Source organism: Corvus cornix, chromosome 7 (assembly GCF_000738735.6).
Source record: "Corvus cornix cornix isolate S_Up_H32 chromosome 7, ASM73873v5, whole genome shotgun sequence".
Taxonomy (NCBI): Eukaryota; Metazoa; Chordata; class Aves; order Passeriformes; family Corvidae; genus Corvus; species Corvus cornix.
Genome location: NC_046337.1, coordinates 1,093,440 through 1,113,821, shown reverse-complemented (window position 1 = coordinate 1,113,821; position 20,382 = coordinate 1,093,440). Strand labels below are relative to the sequence as shown.

At 52.9% G+C, this 20,382-nt stretch overlaps 1 protein-coding gene across 1 annotated transcript; it reads right to left on the bottom strand.

The window, feature by feature from the left end:
- Positions 1-18,159: 18,159 nt before the first annotated feature.
- RPRM (reprimo, TP53 dependent G2 arrest mediator homolog) lies at positions 18,160-18,905 on the bottom strand. Its single transcript, XM_039555115.1, has one exon. The coding sequence runs from the start codon at positions 18,808-18,810 to the stop codon at positions 18,448-18,450; it is 363 nt and encodes a 120-aa protein (XP_039411049.1). The 5' UTR covers positions 18,811-18,905; the 3' UTR covers positions 18,160-18,447.
- Between the last annotated feature and the right edge of the window lie 1,477 nt (positions 18,906-20,382).

Sequence of the window (20,382 nt, the reverse complement as noted above, 5' to 3'; positions counted from 1 at the left end):
GTAGGATTTGAGTGGGAGGGAAGATAGCTGAAGCATTTTTTAAAGCACATCCCAATCCTTTCTCCACATCAACCTGGACTAACACAGGGTGGTGTGATTCCTATTTTAGTCCTGGTTTAATGCCCTATCTCCTCATAAAGCCAGGCTGGATCTTATCCCTGAAATCTGATTTGTGCCATGGGCCGGAAGGCAGGAGAAGCATTTTCCAGGGTTTATTGTGTTTTATGAGGCTGTGGAGCTGTGTAACCCTCTGTGCAATAAGGCTGTGGATGAGAGATGGACACAAATCCCTGTTCCATAGGAAGCCCCAGAACTGGGGTACAATGAGGCAGGAACGGGGGGAAATGTGGCATTGAATCCCATTCCAACACCTTTGGGGCTCCACAGCTCCAGGCCCCCCACATTCAGTGTAATTTGGGGCTTTTAGGTCCTATTACCCCATTCCAGCTTGGCACTGAGCAGGGAAATGGGATTAAAGGCTCATCCCAAAAAAGCCTGAGGGCTGCCAGGAGCTGCAGGTGGAGCAGGATGTTGGGATTTTGGCAAATTTCCCACCCCTAAGGAAATGAAAGTTGGGAATGCGAGCAGTGTTTGTGTGCAGGGAATGGAGAGAGGCTCTTCCTGCCCTGGGGCCTGGATTTGCCTGGGCCACAATCCCACAGGAAGAGAGAAAAATGTGGGTTTGGACCTCATGGAATACCAGGATAGCTGGGGTTGGAAGAGATGTTAAGGATGATCCCAATCCACCCCTGCTATGGGCAGGGACACCTCCCACTGTCCCAGGCTGCTCCCAGCCCCAATGTCCAGCCTGGCCTTGGGCACTGCCAGGGATCCAGGGGCAGCCACAGCTGCTCTGGCAATTCCAGCCCAGCCCCTCCCCACCCCTCCCAGCCAGCAATTCCCAATTCCCAATATCCCATCCAGCCCTGCCCTCTGGGCACTGGGAAGCCATTCCCTGGGTCCTGTCCCTCCAGGCCTTGTCCCCAGTCCCTCTCCAGCTCTCCTGGAGCCCCTTCAGGCCCTGCAAGGGGCTCTGAGCTCTCCCTGTGTCCTTCCCTTCTCCAGGGGAACATTCCCAGCTCTCCCAGCCTGGCTCCAGCCCTTGGAGTTTAAGGGCTGTGGGAGGGGTTTTCCAAACAAGGTCCATCCCACAGGTGGGAAGGTCTCCTGGTGGGATATGGATACAGGTCTGGCTGCAATTCCCAAGTCTGCTGAGTCCCATTTTCCTGGTTTTTAGAACCCTGCCCTGTTCAAACCCACTGGCAGCTGTTCCCAAAAAATCTGAAGGTCAGCCTTTGTGCCAGAATCCTCTTTTCCCAAAAACATTTTGTCCCAAATCAGGTGCTTTGATGAAGAGCTTTGACAAGTGGGATTGTTTTCAGGGAAACAGCCGCCTCCTCCTGGAGAAACACATCCCATTTCCTCCTGGAATTTTGGCTTCCATTGCCCAGAGGATTTTGGTTCAGTCATGGGATAAAATCGAAATAAATCCAAAATAGAATTGAGGCCCTTCCCTTTATTCCAACAAATCCTGGGATGATTTAAAGGAGAAAAGGAGGATTTTGGAAGGCTTCTCCTACAGAAAAATGTTGGCCAGATAAACAGGAGCAATTAGAGCTTAATGAGGACACCGAGTCCCAACAGTTTAAGTCTGAACTCCCACGTTTATTTTTCCAACAAAATGCATCCAGACCAAATAAAAAAGATCCCAGAATTCATCTGTGCAGGGATTTTTTGCTGGGCTCTCTTGCTCCTAAACTGAGTGAGTAATTTGCATTTAAATCCAGCACTTCCATGCACTCTTTTATTCCTGCTTAATTTAAATATTAATTATCCCTTTAACATCTCGTTGTTTTTATTATTTAAGTTTTATAGAGGTGGTTGCTGTTAGTTTTTGTGCTGTTGGACAAATGGAAGCTGCGGCACTGTGATAGAATCAGAGATTTCTGGATGTTTCCAGCAGCTTTTGCTGTGGGGTCCTCCTGCAGTTTGGATGTGCAATTCCAGGTTGGATATTGCTGCTTGTTATGACAATTGCAATTAAGCTTTCAAAATAAATTGGCAGGAATTAGCCTAAAAATTGGGAAAGTCATCCAAATATTTCTCCAAGTATGAGAAGAGTTTGGCTTTATTAGAAAATGAAATTAGGTTTGAACTGCAGCACAAAAGCTAAGCTTAAAATAAGCCCATTTGTTTTCTCCAGCTGCTAAACTGCTGCTTAGACCCTGATTAGTGCCATTAAAGCAGTATTCACAGAACTGTGTCTGCTTTAAATAGGAGTTTTCCTTGAGGAGAAATTCCAGCAAAAGGAGAAAATACTGATGGAAAGAAAGGGGAATATGTGGGAAGCGATGGGGAGTGAAAAATCAGGGACCAGAGGGAATGTTAAGAGTGAGAATAATTCATTTCCCCCATATCCAACAGCTGGGAAACTTCCTGGGGGTGCGTGGATAAACCTCTCCCAAATTCCAAATAGCAACAAGCGGAGCCAAGGTGAAATCCTGGTTTATTTATGGGAATGTTGGAGCTGGGAGCAGCCACTCCTGGAGCTCCTTCAGCAAGGACTTCGTTGTTGTTCCATGTAAATGCAAAGACTTTGTAAAAATCGAATTTATTCCAAAGGTGGGAAGGAGCTGGAGGAGGGAAGGTTTCATGGGATATTGGGAAGGAGTTGTTCCCTGTCAGGGTGGGGTGGGCCTGGAACCCTTGGCCTGCTCTGTCTGTGGGAGGAGTGAAAAGAAATCCAGATAAATTTAACTTTTCCCGAAATTTTGGTCACTGTTTTTTGTCCTGCTGCAATGCTGGGGTTTGTGTGGAAATAAATCAATGGGAATTTAGCTCATTCCAGGATTCCTGTCGCTGGGTTTTGCTGGTTTTGCACAGCACGAGGCCCTGACATTTCACTGGAACCAGAGGGGTGCCAAAGGCAGCTGCAATTCCCAGGTTTTAATGGGAGGAGTGCAAATTTTACATCTACTACGGTTAAATGGGGTTTTTTCCCTCATTTTTCCCTCAGATCAGGAGTGAGCAAAGACCTTGGCTCACCTTGGTGGCATTTTTATTCCTTTTAAAACAAAACTCCAGCAGTGCCAACAAACCCTTTCTTGGGCATGGATTGGTTTCCCTGCAACGTGAACACATGCACATTCCTGGATGTGGAGTCTCTTTTTAAAATGATCTTTTCTGTTTTTTTCAGCCAGCTGTGCTTGTTACTGATTTTATTTGCAGCTTTTTGTTGTAGAGTTGGACTTTTAAATTCAAAACCTGTCCAGGTACGAATCCATCCTGGAAAAAGCAGCCTGGGAGCAGTGGAGAGATGACTCCCACTGGGCAAAAAAGGGGGGAGTGATTGAGAAGATGGAAAAAAGCCCAAGCCAGGCTGTGGATGAGCCTGTCCTGCTTTTCCCTGCCAGGCTCTCTTCCTGAATCTCCACAACTCAAACGCTACTAGAAGGAGTAACTCAGGAGTAACAGAGCCAGAGGTGCTCCCTGATCCTTTAAATGCCTTTAAATTTGTTGGATCTCAGGCCAGGAATGCTTTGTTTTCCCACAAATGCCCAGTTTGGGAGTCCAAGGAGCTCCCAAATCCACTGGAAGGTGAAAATGGCCAAGACCTGGATCAAAAGGAGCATTTCCCACCCAAACCAGGGTGATTTTCGTGGAATTTGGTGACCTTTGGGTTTTCCCATCGGGTGCTGGAGTGGCTCTGAAATCCTAAATGAGCTCCAGCATTTTTCCTTAAGGAAGGAGGAAGAGGTGGAGAGCGGGATGTGAGAAAAGCAGGGTGGTGGTGGGCTCCCAGATTCCAGCTGGGTTTGCGATCTAAGGTGAGGAATTGTGTTTTCCTCATGCTAATTCCTGCCTCTGGCATGAAACGGGAATGGGACGGGAATGTGGTGCAGGAACAGCGGACAGGAGGTGTTGGGTGAGATGAGACTTCCCAGGAGAAGGATAAAGGCAATTTAAAATCACCTGACTCCATAAAAAAGAAAATACATTCAAGGGATTGTCAATAATTCCAAGAGGAATTTCCTTCCCAACCCCAAATTCTGGAGGCAGCTGAGGAAAGGGCAAAAATGCCAGCCCTGATGGAGCTCAGGAGCAGAATTTTCCTGCAGTTTCCATGGGGGTTTTTTGGGACAAACTGGGGTGGCTGGGGGGGGTCAGTGCTGGGTAATTTGGTTTTTTAAAATAAAATCAGCCGCTGAGCAAGGGAAGCAGGGATGTGACGGGAGAGTGGCCTGGAAAAAAGAGCTGCCCTGGAGCGATATTGGAAGCGGATGGATTTTCTGTGTGTAACTCCAAGGCAGCAGGGCAGGAAAATCAGCTGGGAGGAGCCGTGTCCCACTGCTCCCGTGGGGATCTGCTGGGAGACTCCAGAATTCTACAGAATATTCCATGAGAAGGCGCATTTCTAGTTTATTTTATGCCAAAGTCAGGATGTGAGAGCGGGGAAAGTGAACATGTGGGATGTTTGCAGTGTACCGTCGGATGCTGCTGTTACATAACCCCAGGTTCTCGGCCGCTCCAAAATCAATTGTCCTGGGAAGCGCCGTTCCATGGGGACACAGGGCAGCACTTTGTCACAAGGCATCAGGCCACGCCTCGCTGAATTCCCGGGATCCATCCCCTCTGATCCATCCCCTCCGATCCATCCCCTCCGATCCGTCCCCTCCCGGGCCGCTCGGGATGGGCAGAGGCTCCCCCCGCCCGGAGCAGCTGCTGCAATGCACAAAAGGCATGGGAAGGTTTTCCTGAGCTTTTCCAAATGGAGGAGGCTTTAAAGAGGAATTAAAATATTTAATGGGAAATGGGAATGTTGTTGGAAAGTGTTCTGTCCTTGCTTTGGAGCCAGGCTGGGAGAGCTGGGGGTGCTCACCTGGAGAAGGGAAGGACACAGGGAGAGCTCCGAGCCCCTTGCAGGGCCTGAAGGGGCTCCAGGAGAGCTGCAGAGGGACTGGGGACAAGGCCTGGAGGGACAGGACACAGGGAATGGCTTCCCAGTGCCAGAGGGCAGGGATGGATGGGAGATTGGGAAGGAATTGCTGGCTGGGAGGGTGGGGAGGGTCTGGGCTGGAATTCCCAGAGCAGCTGTGGCTGCCCCTGGATCCCTGGCAGTGCCCAAGGCCAGGTGGACATTGGGGCTGGAGCAGCCTGGGACAGTGGGAGGTGTCCCTGCCCATGGAATGGGATGGGATTTAAGGTCCCTTCCATCCCAAACCACTCTGGGATTCCATGATTCCATCCCGCCTTGGTTTGATCCATGAGCAAAACCCAGGGCCACCAGTGCCAAGACATCCCAGTTCCCATCACTTTCCCAGCCTGCAGCCACACTGGGAATGGCCCTGGAATTTTCCTGGCTGTGAGGTTTTTCCCCCATTTTCCTAGGATACAAACAGCCAGGCAAAGCCCCTGTTTTGTCATGACTGATCCAAGGATATACAGGAAAATTTCCCAAAAAATGGGTTATTGGAGCCATTCCCACCCTGGGAACAGCTCCCAGAGTCTTCCCCTCGCTGGGAATGCTGCACAGCCACTTCCTGCTCCCTCTTCCTGGAGGGTCACGTTTCCTTTTGCATCCAAATTGTACCAAATCCATTAAAAATTACATTTAAATATGCAACTGAATCGCTGAAAGGTCAATATTCCCTGAGCCGTTATTCCCTGCATGGCAGGAATGGGATATTTTTAAACCAAAGGAAATATGGCTGAGAAGAGCTCCATATGTTAATGAGAGCTGATTGGTTCCTACCTTAATTAGGGATGGGAGCAGGGGAGCCTGAGTGACATCTGTTACTTCCTTCCATAGCTCTCCATGTTTTCCATGGATATCACTCCAGGAGAAGCTCATTCCTGAGGCATTTCTTCCCAGGGAAATGGTTGGATGGTTTAAAAATGAACGACAGGATCGGCTCTTTTGGGAAATGGAGCCAACATTGGAATATTTTGGATTTTGCTGGGTTTGTGTTCAGGGTGTCCATCCAGGGGGTTTGGTTTTAACGGAGCGTCCCAGGGGGAGAAATGTGATCCCAGAAGTTGGATTGAATCCCGGGATCTGTTCTGCTGCAGGGGTTTAACCTTCCTCAGCCAGGCTGGGCAGCACACACTCGGGTTCCATGGAATCATGGGATGGTTTGGGGTGGAAGGGACCTTAAATCCCATTTATTTCACCCATTCCATGGGCAGCGACACCTCCCACTATCCCAGGGTGCTCCAGCCTGGCCTGGGACACTGCCAGGGATCCAGGGGCAGCCACAGCTGCTCTGGGAATTCCAGCCCTGCCCTCCCCACCCTCCCAGCCAGCAATTCCCAATCTCCCATCCATCGCTGCCCTCTGGCACTGGGAAGCCATTCCCTGTGTCCTGTCCATTATCCTGGAGGACTTTTCCAGCCTAAACCATTCCACGATTCCATGAAACAACAAAAAATCCTTGTTGAGGGGAGCTGTGTTTGAAGGGATGAAATCCCTGAGCTCCCAGCGGGGCTGGAATTCCCTGGAAGTGCTTTTGGAGAGAGCAGCTGGAAGCACTTGGAGATAAATGCTTTTAAACACCATTTTTGCCTCTCTCCCGTTTATTTCCATTGGGATACAAAGGGATGGCTCCATAAAAATCTGGAGTGGAGCTGCTCAGATGAGATCCCAGCTGGAAAATTTGTCATTGGAAGGGGAATTTGTCCCATTTTGACAGCAAACATTAAATCCAAGAGTAGCTGGGATGTTTCCATGGAATATTTACAACTCTGTGCAAAATGAACATCCCTTTCCTATCTGAGCTTTCCTAATTTGGCAAAATTATTCCAGTTGGGAAAAAAAAAAGGGATTTATAGGAGTGTAGAGCTGGGAATCGACACCCAAAGATTCCGGGGTTCCCCAAATCCCTGTTTTCTTCCAGGAACTTTCGGCAGAGCCCAACCTCCCCCAGATGGGAAGAGAAACTTTGGGAGAGAAATCTTTGTGTCCAAGAGAAATCCCTATTTTTCACTAACCCATCCCTTCGGAATGTTTAATTTGCAGGGAATTTTTGCTGGTTTATTTTCACGGAAAGAGGAGCTCCGTGGTTGAAGTCAACCTCCCCCTTTTCAGCGGGATGTGCTTTTGGGATAAAATCTTGTTTTACTCGAGGATTTGGGATCCAGGGTTAGGTTTTTGGAGTTTTCCTTCCCTTTTTTGGGAGTTTTCCTCCCCTGTTTGGAGTTTTCCTCCCCTTTTTGGAGTTTTCCTCCCTTTTTTTGAGTTTTTCTTCCCTTTTTGGAGTTTCCCTTCCCTTTCTTAGAGTTTTCCTCCCCTTTTTGGAGTTTTCCTTCCCTTTCTTAGAGTTTTCCTCCCCCTTTTGGAGTTTCCCTCCCATTTTTTGGCATCCAAGGCCCCCTGGACATTCACCACACCCCGAGTCAGCAGGACTGGGATCCCTGTGTTTATCCCACACCATGGAATGTTTTTTTGTGAGCGGTTTCTGTCCGAAGGCCCAGCTCCCAGCACATTTGGGACCTCACTTTCACTGGAATAGCGGGTTTGGGATGGGTAATCCATGGAATGTTCCCTGCACGAGAGGGGAAGGTTTGGTGGGAAGCGGGGCGGAGCCGCTCCTGCTGCTCCATCCGTGGCTGCCCTGCTTCCATCTCTTTGCATTCCCGCTTTTTTGCAGGAAAAGCAGAGCTTGGCCGCATCCCAGACTTCCATTAGGTGGAATTCCCGGGGGGGAATGAGGGAAGAGCCCCGGGGCAGCTGCATCCACCTGGCAGCAGCTCCCGAGGAGGAGAAGGAGCAGCGTTTGGAAGGGGCTGGGGCTGGCACCAGAGGTGGCTCCAGGAGCCTTGGGAGAGCTGATCCAAGGGATTTAGGGATGAGGAGCCTTTGGAAATGCAAACTGTGGGATGGGAGGAGTTAAAAATAGAAATTCTGGATCTGTGTTAATTGACAGAAAATATTCCATTTCTTGGTGTTTGGGGATCCCGAGGAGCTTCCAGGGAGCCTCTGGGATTCAGGAATATCGTGGAATGGTTTGGCTTGGAAAATCCCTCTGAGCTCACGGAGTTCAACCATTCCCAGGCCACCCCAATCCATGGCCTCAAGTGCCACATCCACACCCAAATCCCTCCAGGGTGGGAATTCCAGCCCTGCCCTGGACTGGACAAGCCTTTCCATGAGGAATTTTCCCAGTATCCAACCTAAATCTTTCCTGGCCCAGCCTGAGGCCGTTTCCTCTCATCCTGTTGCTGTTCCCTGGGATCAGACCCCAATCCCCACCTGGCTCCACCTGGGAATTGCAGAGGAAGAAGGTTTTTCTCTGACAATCCAGGCAGAGCAGGGAAGGGAATAATTCCTCCAGGCTGTGGCATTGCCGACACATTCCCATCTCCATGTGTTTTTCCATCGTTTCTCTGGATCTGACCCGGTGGTTTCCGTTAATCCGATGGATTTCAGAACTAATCCTTATGGATCAGTGGAGAGGCTTCAATATTCCCTGATATCAGGCAGAGGGAAGGGAATCTGAGTCCTTCCCATGGTTACAATCGCCAAGGAAACCACTCTGCTGGTATCCAGGGCTGGAATTTCAGCTTTCCCTTTGGGTGGCTCCTGGAGAACTGATTCGAGAAGGAAAACTCCTCCAGTATTCATGGATCGCTCCAACTCCTCATCCTTTTATATCCCTTTATCCCAGAGTTTCTCCCATCCCTCTGGAGCTCCTTGGAGCTGCTGCTTTTCCTTCCTCAAAAAGCAACCAAATTTTAAAATATGGATGGACACGATGGAAAGCCAGGATTTAAGGAATTCTCAGTATTCCGAATGTTTCCCAGCCAGCTCAGATCTTTCCTAAAAAAATCCATTATTTAAACGTTTCCTTGGAATCTTTATTTCAAAGTTGGCCGCCCCAAAGAATTTCCAGAGCTTTGGAAGATTTTCCCAAATCAAGCAAAATTGTGGAAAATAATTGGAACCTACGGAAAAATCAGTGGGTTTTGTGGAAAAGCAGCTTTCTGAGATGGGGAAAACATTGGAATGTGGTGCAAAACTCCAAACAGCAGCTTTCCAGGTGTCCCAGTAAACTTTGGGATGCCTGACTCTTACTGGATCTCTGTTACTTGTGGCCATCCGTAATTTTCCCAAATACATTTCTTAAGGAGATCTTTCAGACTTCAAATCTTAGGAAAAGTGACGGAATACTGCTACAAGCTCTTTTTAAAGCCAGGAAATGAGGAGAAGAGTCATGGAATTGTTTGGATTGGGAAAACCCTTGGAGGTCATGGAATCCAAGCAAGGCCACCCCGATCCATGTCCCCAAGTGCCACATCCACACGGATTTGAAATCCCTCCAGGAATGGGAGGGATTGGGGCAGTTGCATCCAGGGAATGGAGCCTCAGGGAATGTTTTTCCTGGTTCTTTGGTCCATGTCCCTGCTTTGGCAAACATTCCAGAGGTGGGATTGCACTGGAGTGGAGATCCGTGTCCTCCGGACGGGGGGACAGGGACAGGGAATCACACGGGATTGGATCGGGAGAAGATTCACTCCTTTGGCATTCCTGCCTGCTGCAAGGCAGGAAAGCAAGAAGGCGTTAGAAAAAGGAGTCAGGGAATCCCTGGAAGCTGAATTCCAGCTGGATATGGGGCTTCAGGAGAAACAGGGAATTCCAGCTTTGATGGGAATTCAGAACTGGTGAGGAGTCGCCTAAAGCTAAACCTGAGTTTAGAGTTAACCCTGGCTGCAGGTGTCCCTCTGTGTCCCGAAAATCTGGATTTGGGATGGATTTCCTGGGACTTTCAGGTGTGTTTCCCTTCAGAGATTCCAAAGGGAAGCCCTGATCCAAGAGGCAGCTGCATCCCTGTTTCTTTTGGGAAGCAATCCCTCCCCAGAGGAGGCCAAGCCAGAGCTGGGGGAGCTGGGGGACAGCAGGAACTTGGATTTGGTGGCTTTTCCAAACAACTCCTTTGCCATTCCCATGTCTGTCCATGCGCTAATGAGCCGTGCATCCGGATCCGGGATTTTTAATGGGCTTTCAGTGGGTTTTGTATGGGAGAGGAGAATTCCGGATAATTCTCCCGGGGAAGTTTTCAGTGCTGGAGGCCACCATCTCATCTCCATCCTCCTTCCCATCCCTTTAAATGAGCCTTTCCCGAGCACACGGAATTTTTCCGACACAAACGCTTCATCCCTGCTTATCAGACAGAAAACGCCGGAGAAATTACATTACATCCAGCAAAAAGCATGGATCAGCCCCCTCTCCCCCTCGGAGATGGATTTGAGCCATTGTTCATTTTTCTCCTGTCATAAAATCTTCCATGCTTTATTTTCCTTTTATATCCCGTGCAAACCTCCTGCTTTTCCTTTATTTCCATTTGTTTCCCTTTATTTCCAGTGCAAACCTCCTGCTTTTCCTTTATTTTCCTTTATTTTCCTTTATTTCCAGTGCAAACCTCCTGGTTTCCTTTTATGGGATGAGCTTTAAGGTCTTTTCCAACCCAAACCAGTCTGGAATTCCAGGATTCCATGATCCATTCCCAATAAAAGATTCCCACCCACTGTCCTCGTAGCCCCACAAGTTCTGCAGGTAGAGAACAACATTAGAGGGGAAAAAATCCCAACTTTTTTACCATAATCCCCTTCCCAAATACATTTTCTTCCGGAATGCCTTCCCCCTTTGGGAAATTCGGGAATTTAGTGCCAACGTTTGGACATTTGGTAGGATTTTATTGATTTATGATTTAATTCCACGCTATCCATAAAAAGCTGGAGGTGTGGGAGGATCCTTGGCCAGCCATGTCCTGCTCCTGCCACATCCCTGGAAAAGCTCAACACCAAGCTGGGGACAGGATTTGATGGAACTTTCCATGATGGAATGAGATGAGGTTTAAGGTCCTTCCTACCCCAAACCATTCCAGGAAAACCCCACACATGGTGTGGAGGCAAATCCCCGGAACTGGCCGAGAAAATGTGGGTTGGCCATGATGGACACGGATCCCAGGGCAGGATTTATCCATAGAAAGCTCTTCCCACCACCCTGAGCCCTTTCTCCCAGCCCTCCATGCCTCTTTTCCAAGCAGATCATTCCTGACGCCGGGATGGCAGCAGAGGGAATCCAGGATTTCCTTTCCACCGGCAGCTCCGTGACAGCTTCATCCATAACGTTGGGAAGCGGCTGCAGCAGCTTTTCCTGGGAAAATGGTGCCTGCACTGATTTTTTCCTTTTTCTGGCTATTTCAACCAACTCCTGCTCTCGAAATCAATGTGGGATTGGGAATTTTTTCCCTCACAAAACTCAATTTCCTTTAATTACGCTTTGAATTTGGGGAGTTCAGCCTTGTTCTCCCATCCCGGCTCCAAGCGGGAGCTTCATTCCCTCCTGGCTCTCTCCCCACCTCTTGTGGAATCCTGAATTAGGAGGAAACATTGGATGGAAAAGAAAGGCAGAAGCTTTGTCCCAAAGACCCGAAGAAAATGAACTATCCCAATGAATCCGCCTTGGGATGTGGAGGGAGAATGGCAAAACTCCCCTTGGGAACTCCAGTGTGGAACCATTCCTGTAGCCCGATCTCCATCTTTCAACTGGGATTTATCCCAGCCTGGCCATGCTGGAATCCCCCCCATCCCATCTGGCACCAGCAGCAGCAGCTGGAAGGGCTGCTCTTCCCAGGGATCCATCCCCAGGGAAAGGGCCTTTGGAGATTGATGGAGGGAGAGAATTCCTCAGTTTCTTCCTTCCATAAATCCTCAATCTCACGGAGCTCCAGCAGGAGCCGAGGCTGTTCCCCACTTCCTGGTGAATCTTTGGAGTCACCCAGAATGGAGAAATTGAAGGATATTTCCCTGTTTTCTTCTCCCTCACCCCCATTCCCAGGTTGTATCCCACTATTTCCCTTCATCCTGAAGGAAAATGGTCCCGCATCACCCAAAATGACCCTCCCTGGTCCTCAGGGGACTTCCTGCTCGGGATAATCAGAAATCATGGAATTGCTAAGGCTGGAAAAGCCCTCTAAGCCTTGTCCCCAAGTGCCACATGCACAGGGCTTGAAATCCCTCCAGGAGCAGGAATTCCAGCCCTGCCCTGGGCAGCTGTGCCGGGGCTGGAGGATCCAGAGCTTTCCTGCAATTTTTTTGGGATTTACATGTTTCTGTTCCTTCTTGATTCCTTATTATTTATTATTTATTCATCATTTCTTATTTATTGTTTATTCCTGCCTGTCCAATCCCAGTTTGGATTTTTATTCCCAAGAGAAGCAGCTGGGATTTCACCTGGGAATGCTCAGCTGTGCTCCGATGGCTGAGGGAGGGATGATTCCCAAATTAATTCTGCTTCCAGCTCATTTTTAAAGGATCTCTGAGCTCTCCCCATCCAGGGCTGGAGCAGAGCAATACATTTCCTTTCTGGCCTCATTAAGTCATTCCCAGTCTGGATTCAATCCCTGTCCTGCCAAACAATTCCCTAAAAATCGAAACAAAACAAAACACGGATGGGAAGGGAGGTACCACCCAACTCCTGAGTCCTGGCCCAGTTTTTGTGGGGCTTTTTAGGATTTTTCACAACCACCATGGGATGTTTGTGCTCTCCGTAATTTGGGTTTTCCTTTTGGATTTGGGAGGAACAAGGAAGGAAGAGGTTTTGGAAGGAAGAGTTTTTGGAAGGAGTTTGGTCAGCCCCGGTTTGGGGATGCAAGAGCAGGAGGTGCCCATGGCAGGGATGGAATGAGATGGGATTTAAGGTCCTTTCCATCCCAAACCAGCCTGGAATTCCATGATCCACTACCAGCTCCCTGGAATGCTCCAAGCATCGCTGATGAGGATGAGGGAGCTCTGGCTCGGAAGCAAAGCCAGGCTTGGACTCTTCCAGGAGCTGCACATTCCCGCCATGTGTGGATTGCCAGGATTTGGCATTTTGACAGGAAAACTTCCAGAATAAATGAAGGAACGTGGTCCTGGCTGGAATTTGGCACCTCCACCCTGAGCTGACTACCCCTGGCACCCCAATCCATCTCCTCCATCTCTGCTCCATCTCCTCCATCCCAGCTCCATCTCCTCCATCCCAGCTCCATCTCCATCTCCTCCATCCCCTCTCCATCTCCTCCATCCCCTCTCCATCTCCTCCATCCCAGCTCCATCTCCCTCCCTGGTTCCTCCAGTCAGGCTCCCTGGAGACACTTCCAAAATAGCAGCGAGTGGTGGGGAAATGAAACCCTCCTGGCTGCGGTGGAATGACGGCCGGGCAGTGATGGATTGCTCTGTGTGTTTGTCATATCAGGTGCTCCTGACACTGTTTTTCCATGGGCTAAAAATACATCCCATAACTGCGGAATAGGTCCCAAGCTGCCCGTGGCCAAATTGATGGATCTGCTCAGCCCTGGAAAGCTCCCACTTCCTTCGGTTTCCCTCTTCAGAGGAAGAGTCTGGGCCCCGGCGATAAAAAATATCGGATTTTGGGCATGAAATAATAAAGGTGTCCCATAAAAAAGGCAGATCCCTGTAAACTCATCAGCGATCATTGAATGAGTCATGGAATTATGGGATGGTTTGGGATGGAAGGGACTTTAAAACCATCCCAATCCACGTGTTTCATGGGCAGGGACACCTCCCACTGTCCCAGGCTGCTCCCAGCCCCAATGTCCAGCCTGGCCTTGGGCACTGCCAGGGATCCAGGGGCAGCCCCAGCTGCTCTGGCAATTCCAGCCTGCCCTCCCCACCCTCCCAGCCAGCAATTCCCAATTCCCAATCTCCCACCCATGCCATTCCCTGTGTCCTGTCCCTCCAGGCCTTGTCCCCAGTCCCTCTCCAGCTCTCCTGGAGCCCCTTTAGGCCCTGCAAGGGGCTCGGAGCTCTCCCTGTGTCCTTCCCTTCTCCAGGGGAACATTCCCAGCTCTCCCAGCCTGGCTCCATATTCCAGAGGGAATAAACTGTATATCCACCAATATTCCTTGGTCTGAAATTCAGTCCAGTGAAGGGAGAAGATGCTGCTGCTAAAATTTCACCTTGGAGGCCTCATGGAATCTTGGGATGAGAAAAACCAGCCCTGAATTCCAACAGGTCCCCGAACACTTCAAAACAATTCCCACAACAACCCTTTGAGTCCAGAGTTGGGGAATTACAATTCCAGGCTCAGGGGCTGGGAGCTGGCTGGAGAAATTTGGCTGCCAGCAACAGCTCCGAAAATCCAATTTTGGGGCAGCAACTCCCAAGTTTCATTCTGGAGCTGCCAGTGCTGGATTCTCTTCCAAAGGAATCGGAAGAGTCGCTGTCCCCTGGGGCTCCGTGGGCTGGGCCAGTTATTCCTGGCTGGAATCAATGGATACGATCCATTCATGGACACACACACAGGGCTGGGAGGAGGAGCAGCCCCGCTAACGAGCCGCTCGCTAATGATCATTAATGGGATCCTGTTAATGAGGGGGCCCAGCTGAATATTGGGATTTTTAGAAAGGGATCCCAGCTGAATATCAGGAATTTTACAGGGGATCCCAGCAGAATACTGGGATTTTTAGGGACCATCCTTTCACTAAGAGCTGCCAGCCCCAGCGCTGTGGGATCCAGGAACGGATTCCACTTGGAATGACAAATATTAAGGCGAACCAGGGAGCTGGAACAGCTCTGGCCCTAAAAGGTTTCATTTTCTTAGCTCCAAATGAACTTCGGGAGCAGATTTTCCTCATTCGAGCTGAGCTGCTTTAAAAATCGATGGGAATTTGGCCTGAATATGGAACTGGAATTACCCCCCCGCCCCTGGTGCGGCTGAGCTGCCAAAGTGCTCCTTCCCTCATCCCTCGCCGGGGCTGGACGCTGATTCCCGAGACGAGGTGGAGAGCAGACACTGCAAAGCACGGAGCCATTACCGGGAGTGCATTCCCGGGGCTATCCGGAGGCTCCGGCAGCTCCCGGAGTGTTTTTAATGAGCGGCTCCGGGCTGAGGTATCGACCCAGCCGCGCCAGGGAGCGGCCGAGGCGCCTCCGGGTTTGTCTCCGGAAGGATCCGCGGCACCTCGGGGCTGGAAGCGTGAAATCCATCACTGCTCTTCCCAGCCTGCATTCCTGGAAGGAAGCGCAGGCAGCAGGTGCCCCTCGGATCCAGGGGGCAGTTGGGTGGGTTTGATGCCCAGGAAAGGGTTTTTCCCGGGGTTTTTCCAGCTGGGAGCTGAGCACTGAGGGGTGTGTGGCCCTGAGCTCTGCCCTGGAGCTCCTGGCACTGGGATTTAATCCATGAAAGTGGTGATGTCATGGCTGTGGAGACAGGGATTAGGAATTCAGGAAGCCTGAGGTGAGGCCACTCCAACCCTGGCTCCAGGAAAGTCACATTGGAGCTGTTCTGTTGCCGTACTCCAGGAGAATTCCAAATATTCCATGAGGGACCTGCTCTCCCTGGGGCTGCAGGGAATTCTTGGGTGTCGTTCACTCCGAAACAGCCATAAAAATTTCCAAACTGGGTCATGGGATCCCAGAATGGTTTGGATTGGAAGGGATCACCTCATTCCAATCCCTGCCATCCCAGTGGGAATTCTGCAGGGACAAGGCCCTGCTGCAGAGTCCTTCCCTGCCAGGAATCATAAGATTTTCTCAAAAACTGGAAATATTCCCAATAACACCTCACCCTGGGACAAGGCATGGAGGGACAGGACCCAGGGAATGGCTTCCCAGTGCCAGAGGGCAGGGCTGGATGGGATCTTGGGAAGGAATTGTTCCCTGGGTGGGCAGGCCCTGGCACAGGGTGCCCAGAGCAGCTGGGGCTGCCCCTGGATCCCTGGCAGTGCCCAAGGCCAGGCTGGACACTGGGGCTGGAGCAGCCTGGGACAGTGGGAGGTGTCCCTGCCATGGCAGGGGTGGATTGGGATGGGATTTAAGTTCCCTCCCATCCCAAACCATTCCAGGATCCCACCCTTCTGGGATCCCACAGCAATTCCTGAGAGCTGCTCACGTCTCCCAGGTCACTCAGTCTTCTGCTCCTCTGGGAATTCCATGGATGGAAACATTGTGGAGAAGTGGGAACGCACAGTGAGGAAAGGGCCTGGAATTTGGTGGTGAGATGGGAAAAACACCACCATTTTGGAGGAACCATCCAGGCCCAGGGAAGCCATTCCTCGGGCTCTCCTTACACCAGCTCCAGGATTGTGGAGCCTCCTGTGGGGACCCGCGCTGGCTTCATCCCAAATACCCCCCTTTCCTCACCCCTCAGCACCACAAGCTGGATTTGTTTTTCCAGGAGCTGACAGAGCTGGGCTTGTTGATCCCACAGGCTTCCCTTGCAGCTTTCCAGGTGTTTTCCAAAAAATGACGGGAGCAGCTGGAAAATCTCCATTCCCCCTGAGGTTCCTGCTCCTCTATCACCCCAAAAATGCGGGATTGAGGTGATCCCAGAGTCTGAGAGGTTCTTCCAGCCCTTCCCTCTTCCTGCCCGTGGACAGGGTATAAATATCCCATCTGTTCTCCGTGCCAATTCCCAAATCCCCACGGGACAGAGGGAGAGAGGCCCAAATCCCACAGATGCCCTGGATGTGTCCCAACACCTCCATAGCACCCAGCAGGAAAAACCCTTTTCCCAACTGTTCCCTGCCTAAAATGAGGGATATTTTTAGGGATTAGAGCCACCAACACTGGGTTAGGGTGGGGGCACCAGGCAAGGAGGGGTCTTGGATTGAGGCTGAAAATTCCACAGTTTTAGGTCAGAACCAGGAGTTTGCCTCAGCTTGGAATTGTGGTGTTGGGAAAAGCCGTGGCTCCCGGCAAAGCTTAATCCAAATGCCTTCTACTCCAAGCATTCCCTGTAATTAATAAAGGATTCCTGATGGATTAACTCCCAAAAAGTGCCCGAGCGTTCAGTGCACTCCTGGATATTCCAGGGTATGGGAATGCTCGTGTTCTCCGCTCCACCATGAAGTGATTCCAGTTGAACAGCTGGAAGTGCTTTGGAATGACTGGAACCTCTCTATTATTTCTCCCTCTTATTGCGTTATCCTAAAATCCCGCTTTTCCTAACGTTCCTCTGGCACTAAAGGGTAAAAAAGGGGAATTTTGGACAGATTTCTCCAGCTGGTTCAGCCGGGATGCCTCGGGAGCGTTTCTGTTCCGTGGTGCCCGATCCAGGGTGTGTTTGTTCCCGGGAGAACAGGCAGATCTGTTCTTTGTCTTTCCCTTAAACGTGGCTGGAAATGAGGGATCGCTGCCGAGATTCCTGCCGGCCTCAGGGAATTGATTCCATGGGGATGCTCTGCTTTGTCTCAGCTTCTCCCAGGAGTGCCTCTGGCAGCTCCAGCTTTTCCCGCCCCCTTCCAGCCCAGGTGTAAATGGATTTCACCTTTTCCACTCCAATTTAAACTCCTCATTACCTCTCCTAGGGGTGTCCATAAAATTTCGGGAGCTCGGCCATTTCCAGCCCCGGGAAAAACCAGGAAGCTCCAAAAAACTTCCAGCCCTAAAAACCTGGACAATGAACATCTCCCAGCAGGAATTTGGGTGTCGGGAGAACGATTTTCTCTCAGGTTGTTGGAGCCTCTTCGTCCCCATGCCGCTGCCGGGATTCCCGGGAAGTGGCCACCCCTCCCCCAGCCGATGTGGATGCATGGATTTATCTCCAGGAGGATCCCGCCGGGAATGGGAGAAACACCCGGGAAAGCTCGCACGGAAAGATCCCTAGGGAGGGAATGGACGGAGGAATCCAAATCCCGTGGGAGCAGCGGCTTCTCCCTCCCTGGAATGTGCCCGTGCGAAGTCACCTGTTGGGCAGGATTTTAGCTGGGATAATAAAACCCGGATTTGGGGGTTTTCCACAGTCAAAATTCCCGCTGTGTTCCCGGCCAGCGGGATACAGCCGGGGTGGGCTGCGTGGATTCCCTGGGCACAGCCGCGATCCAGGGGCAGGAACGTAATTCCCGCATCTCCCCGCGCGCAGGGATGCGGGTCCCGCGTTCAGCCAGACGCGGGGGCTGGAAAAGCGCCGGAAAAGCGCTGGAAAAGGGAAGTTTTAACGCGGCTGGACGGGAAATCCCGCCCGGACGGGCCGCGGGGGGACAGGGAAAGCTCCATCCTGGCCGCTCCCCGCTCCCCTCCGCGGCATCCCGGGACTCGCGGGCGGGAGGGATGGGATGGGATGGGATGGGATGGGATGGGATGGGATGGGATGGGATGGGATGGGATGGGATGGGAAGGGATGGGATGGAGGCGGACGGAATAAGCAGCCCAGACCTGTTGCCATCAGAGCACGCTTTACTTCGGCAGCCGCGGGCGGCGGGACGGGACCGGGGGCGGACCGGGACGGGCCGGGATGCGCCGGGATGGGCCGGGATGGGCGGCTCCGGCCACCCCGAGCATCTCCTGGCCTCCGGCATCCCGGGATCCGTTCGCCTGCTGCTTTTCAGGAGGCTCCAAGCCGAGCCCGCGTGTCCGCGGGAGGGCTGCGGGCGGTCAGTCCGGCGGCCAGCGCTGCGGTCAGTCCGGCGGCCAGCGCTGCGGTCAGTCCGGTGGCCAGCGCTGCGGTCAGTACGGCCCCACCACCACCGCCTCCACCTCCTTGGACGGGCGGCGGTCCTTGACCAGAAAGTTGATCATGCCCTCGGACTTGATGAGGAGGTTGCAGCCGAGGAAGAAGATGCCGAACACCACGGTGAGGGCCAGCACGCACATGACGGCGATCTGCACCACGCGCATGATGTACAGGCTGCGCTCGTCCGCCGCCGCGCCGCTGCCGTCGGTCACCACGGAGGCGGCGGTGCAGCAGCGCAGCGCCCGCTCCAGCTCCAGCGCCAGCAGCCCCGCCGCCGCCGCCGAGGAGCCGTTCAGCCCCGCCGGGATCGCCAGCGAGCCGTTCATCCCTCCTGGAATCCCCAGCGAGCCGTTCATCCCTCCTGGAATCCCAGCGAGCCGTTCATCCCCGCCGGGAGCCCCGCCGAGGCGCCGCTCGTCCCGCCCGGCAGCCCCGCGGCCGCCGCCGCCGCATGCAGGCGGCCCGAGCCGGGCCGGGCGGAGCCGCGCCGAGCCCAGGCGAGCCCAGGCGGGCCGGGCGGAGCCGTGCCGAGCCCAGGCGAGCCCAGCCTGGCCGCTCCGCGCTGCCCGCCCGGCACCGCCCGCTCCGCTCCGCCCCGCGGGGACAGCCGGGGAGGGGACCGGGATGGGATGGGATGGGATGGAGAGAGGGAGGGGAGAGGGGTCGGAGGGAGGGTGGGTGGGGATGGGGAGGGAGGGGAGAGAGAGGGTTGGGGATGGAGGGAGGGATGGAGGGTGGGGATGGGAATGGGGATGGGGAGGGAGGGGACGCGAGGGAGGGGAGAGGGCTTGGAGTGGGAGGGTTGGAGTGGGGATGGGAGGGAGAGAAGGGAGGGTTGGGATGGGCAGGGAGGAAGAGCGTTTGGGAATGGGAAGGAGGGTGGGATGAGGAGGGAGGGTTGAGATGGAGAGGGAGGGGAGAGGGTTTGGGGTGGGAGAGGGAGGAGGGAGTGGGGAGGGTTGGAGGGTGGGAAGTTGGGCTGGAATGGGAAAGGATCAGGGAGGGGTTTTGGGGGCACAGAGGAGGGGTCGGCGTGGGGAGGGCTCGCGAAGGGGAGCGGCTCCTTGGGAATCGGGATGGGGGATCAGGAAAGGGGGAGGGCGGCGTTTTGGGGGTGGCTTTGGGAAGAGGGAAGTGCATTCGGCTTGGAAAAGGGTCGGGAAGGGGAGCGCGTTTGGGGAGGCGGGAGGGGGGTGCGGGAAGGGGTCGGGAGCACAAAGGGCTGCGAGGGGGCTGCGAGGGGGGCCAGGGAGAGTGGGGAGGATTTGGGGAGCAGGAGAATGGGATTGGGGGCTTGGAGAGCTGGATGGGGCAAGGGGGGGATGTGAGGGGCCTTCAGGGAGCGGGTTTGGATGGGAGAAGTTTGGAGGGGGATGAGGAGGGGGATTTGGGGGAATTGGGGGTTTGGGGGCATTGGGGCAGCAGGATTTTTGCCCGTGGGATTTGTGCTGGGTTTTGGCGAACGGATTTCAGGGCTGGACTCTCCCAAGGGAGGGAGCTTTGGGAATGGGGTTTGGGAGTGCTTTTAGGGGAACTCACAGGGATCAGATTTTGTGGGAGCGGGATTTCCCACGTGGGTTTTTCTTGTGGCAGCGAGTTCTGGGCTGTGCTATCCCAGGGAGTAGGGTTGGGAAGTGGTTTTTTGGGAAAACGCGTCCGGGAAGAGGTTCCTGTGGTGAGGGGATGCAGAGCCGCTCCTGGGAACTGCGGGAAGAGCCAGAGCCGCCCTTTGGGGCCCTGTGGGCTCAGGTGGTCGAACCCCCCATTCCCAAAGTTCCCCCAGCTCTGTTTTCATGGAAGATCCAGCTCCAAGCGTTTCGGAGCCTTCCCGCGTGCCCGGGGGAGGCGGCAGAGGAGCGGGGACAGCCGGGTGTGACCCTGGGGTGCTCCTGGGCGCCGCGCACCCCTGAACCCCACTGCCCCTCCCT

Coding starts and splice junctions, on each gene's coding strand:
- RPRM (XM_039555115.1), bottom strand. CDS start 18,810: ATGAACGGCTCGCTGGGGATTCCAGGAGGGATGAACGGCTCGCTGGCG.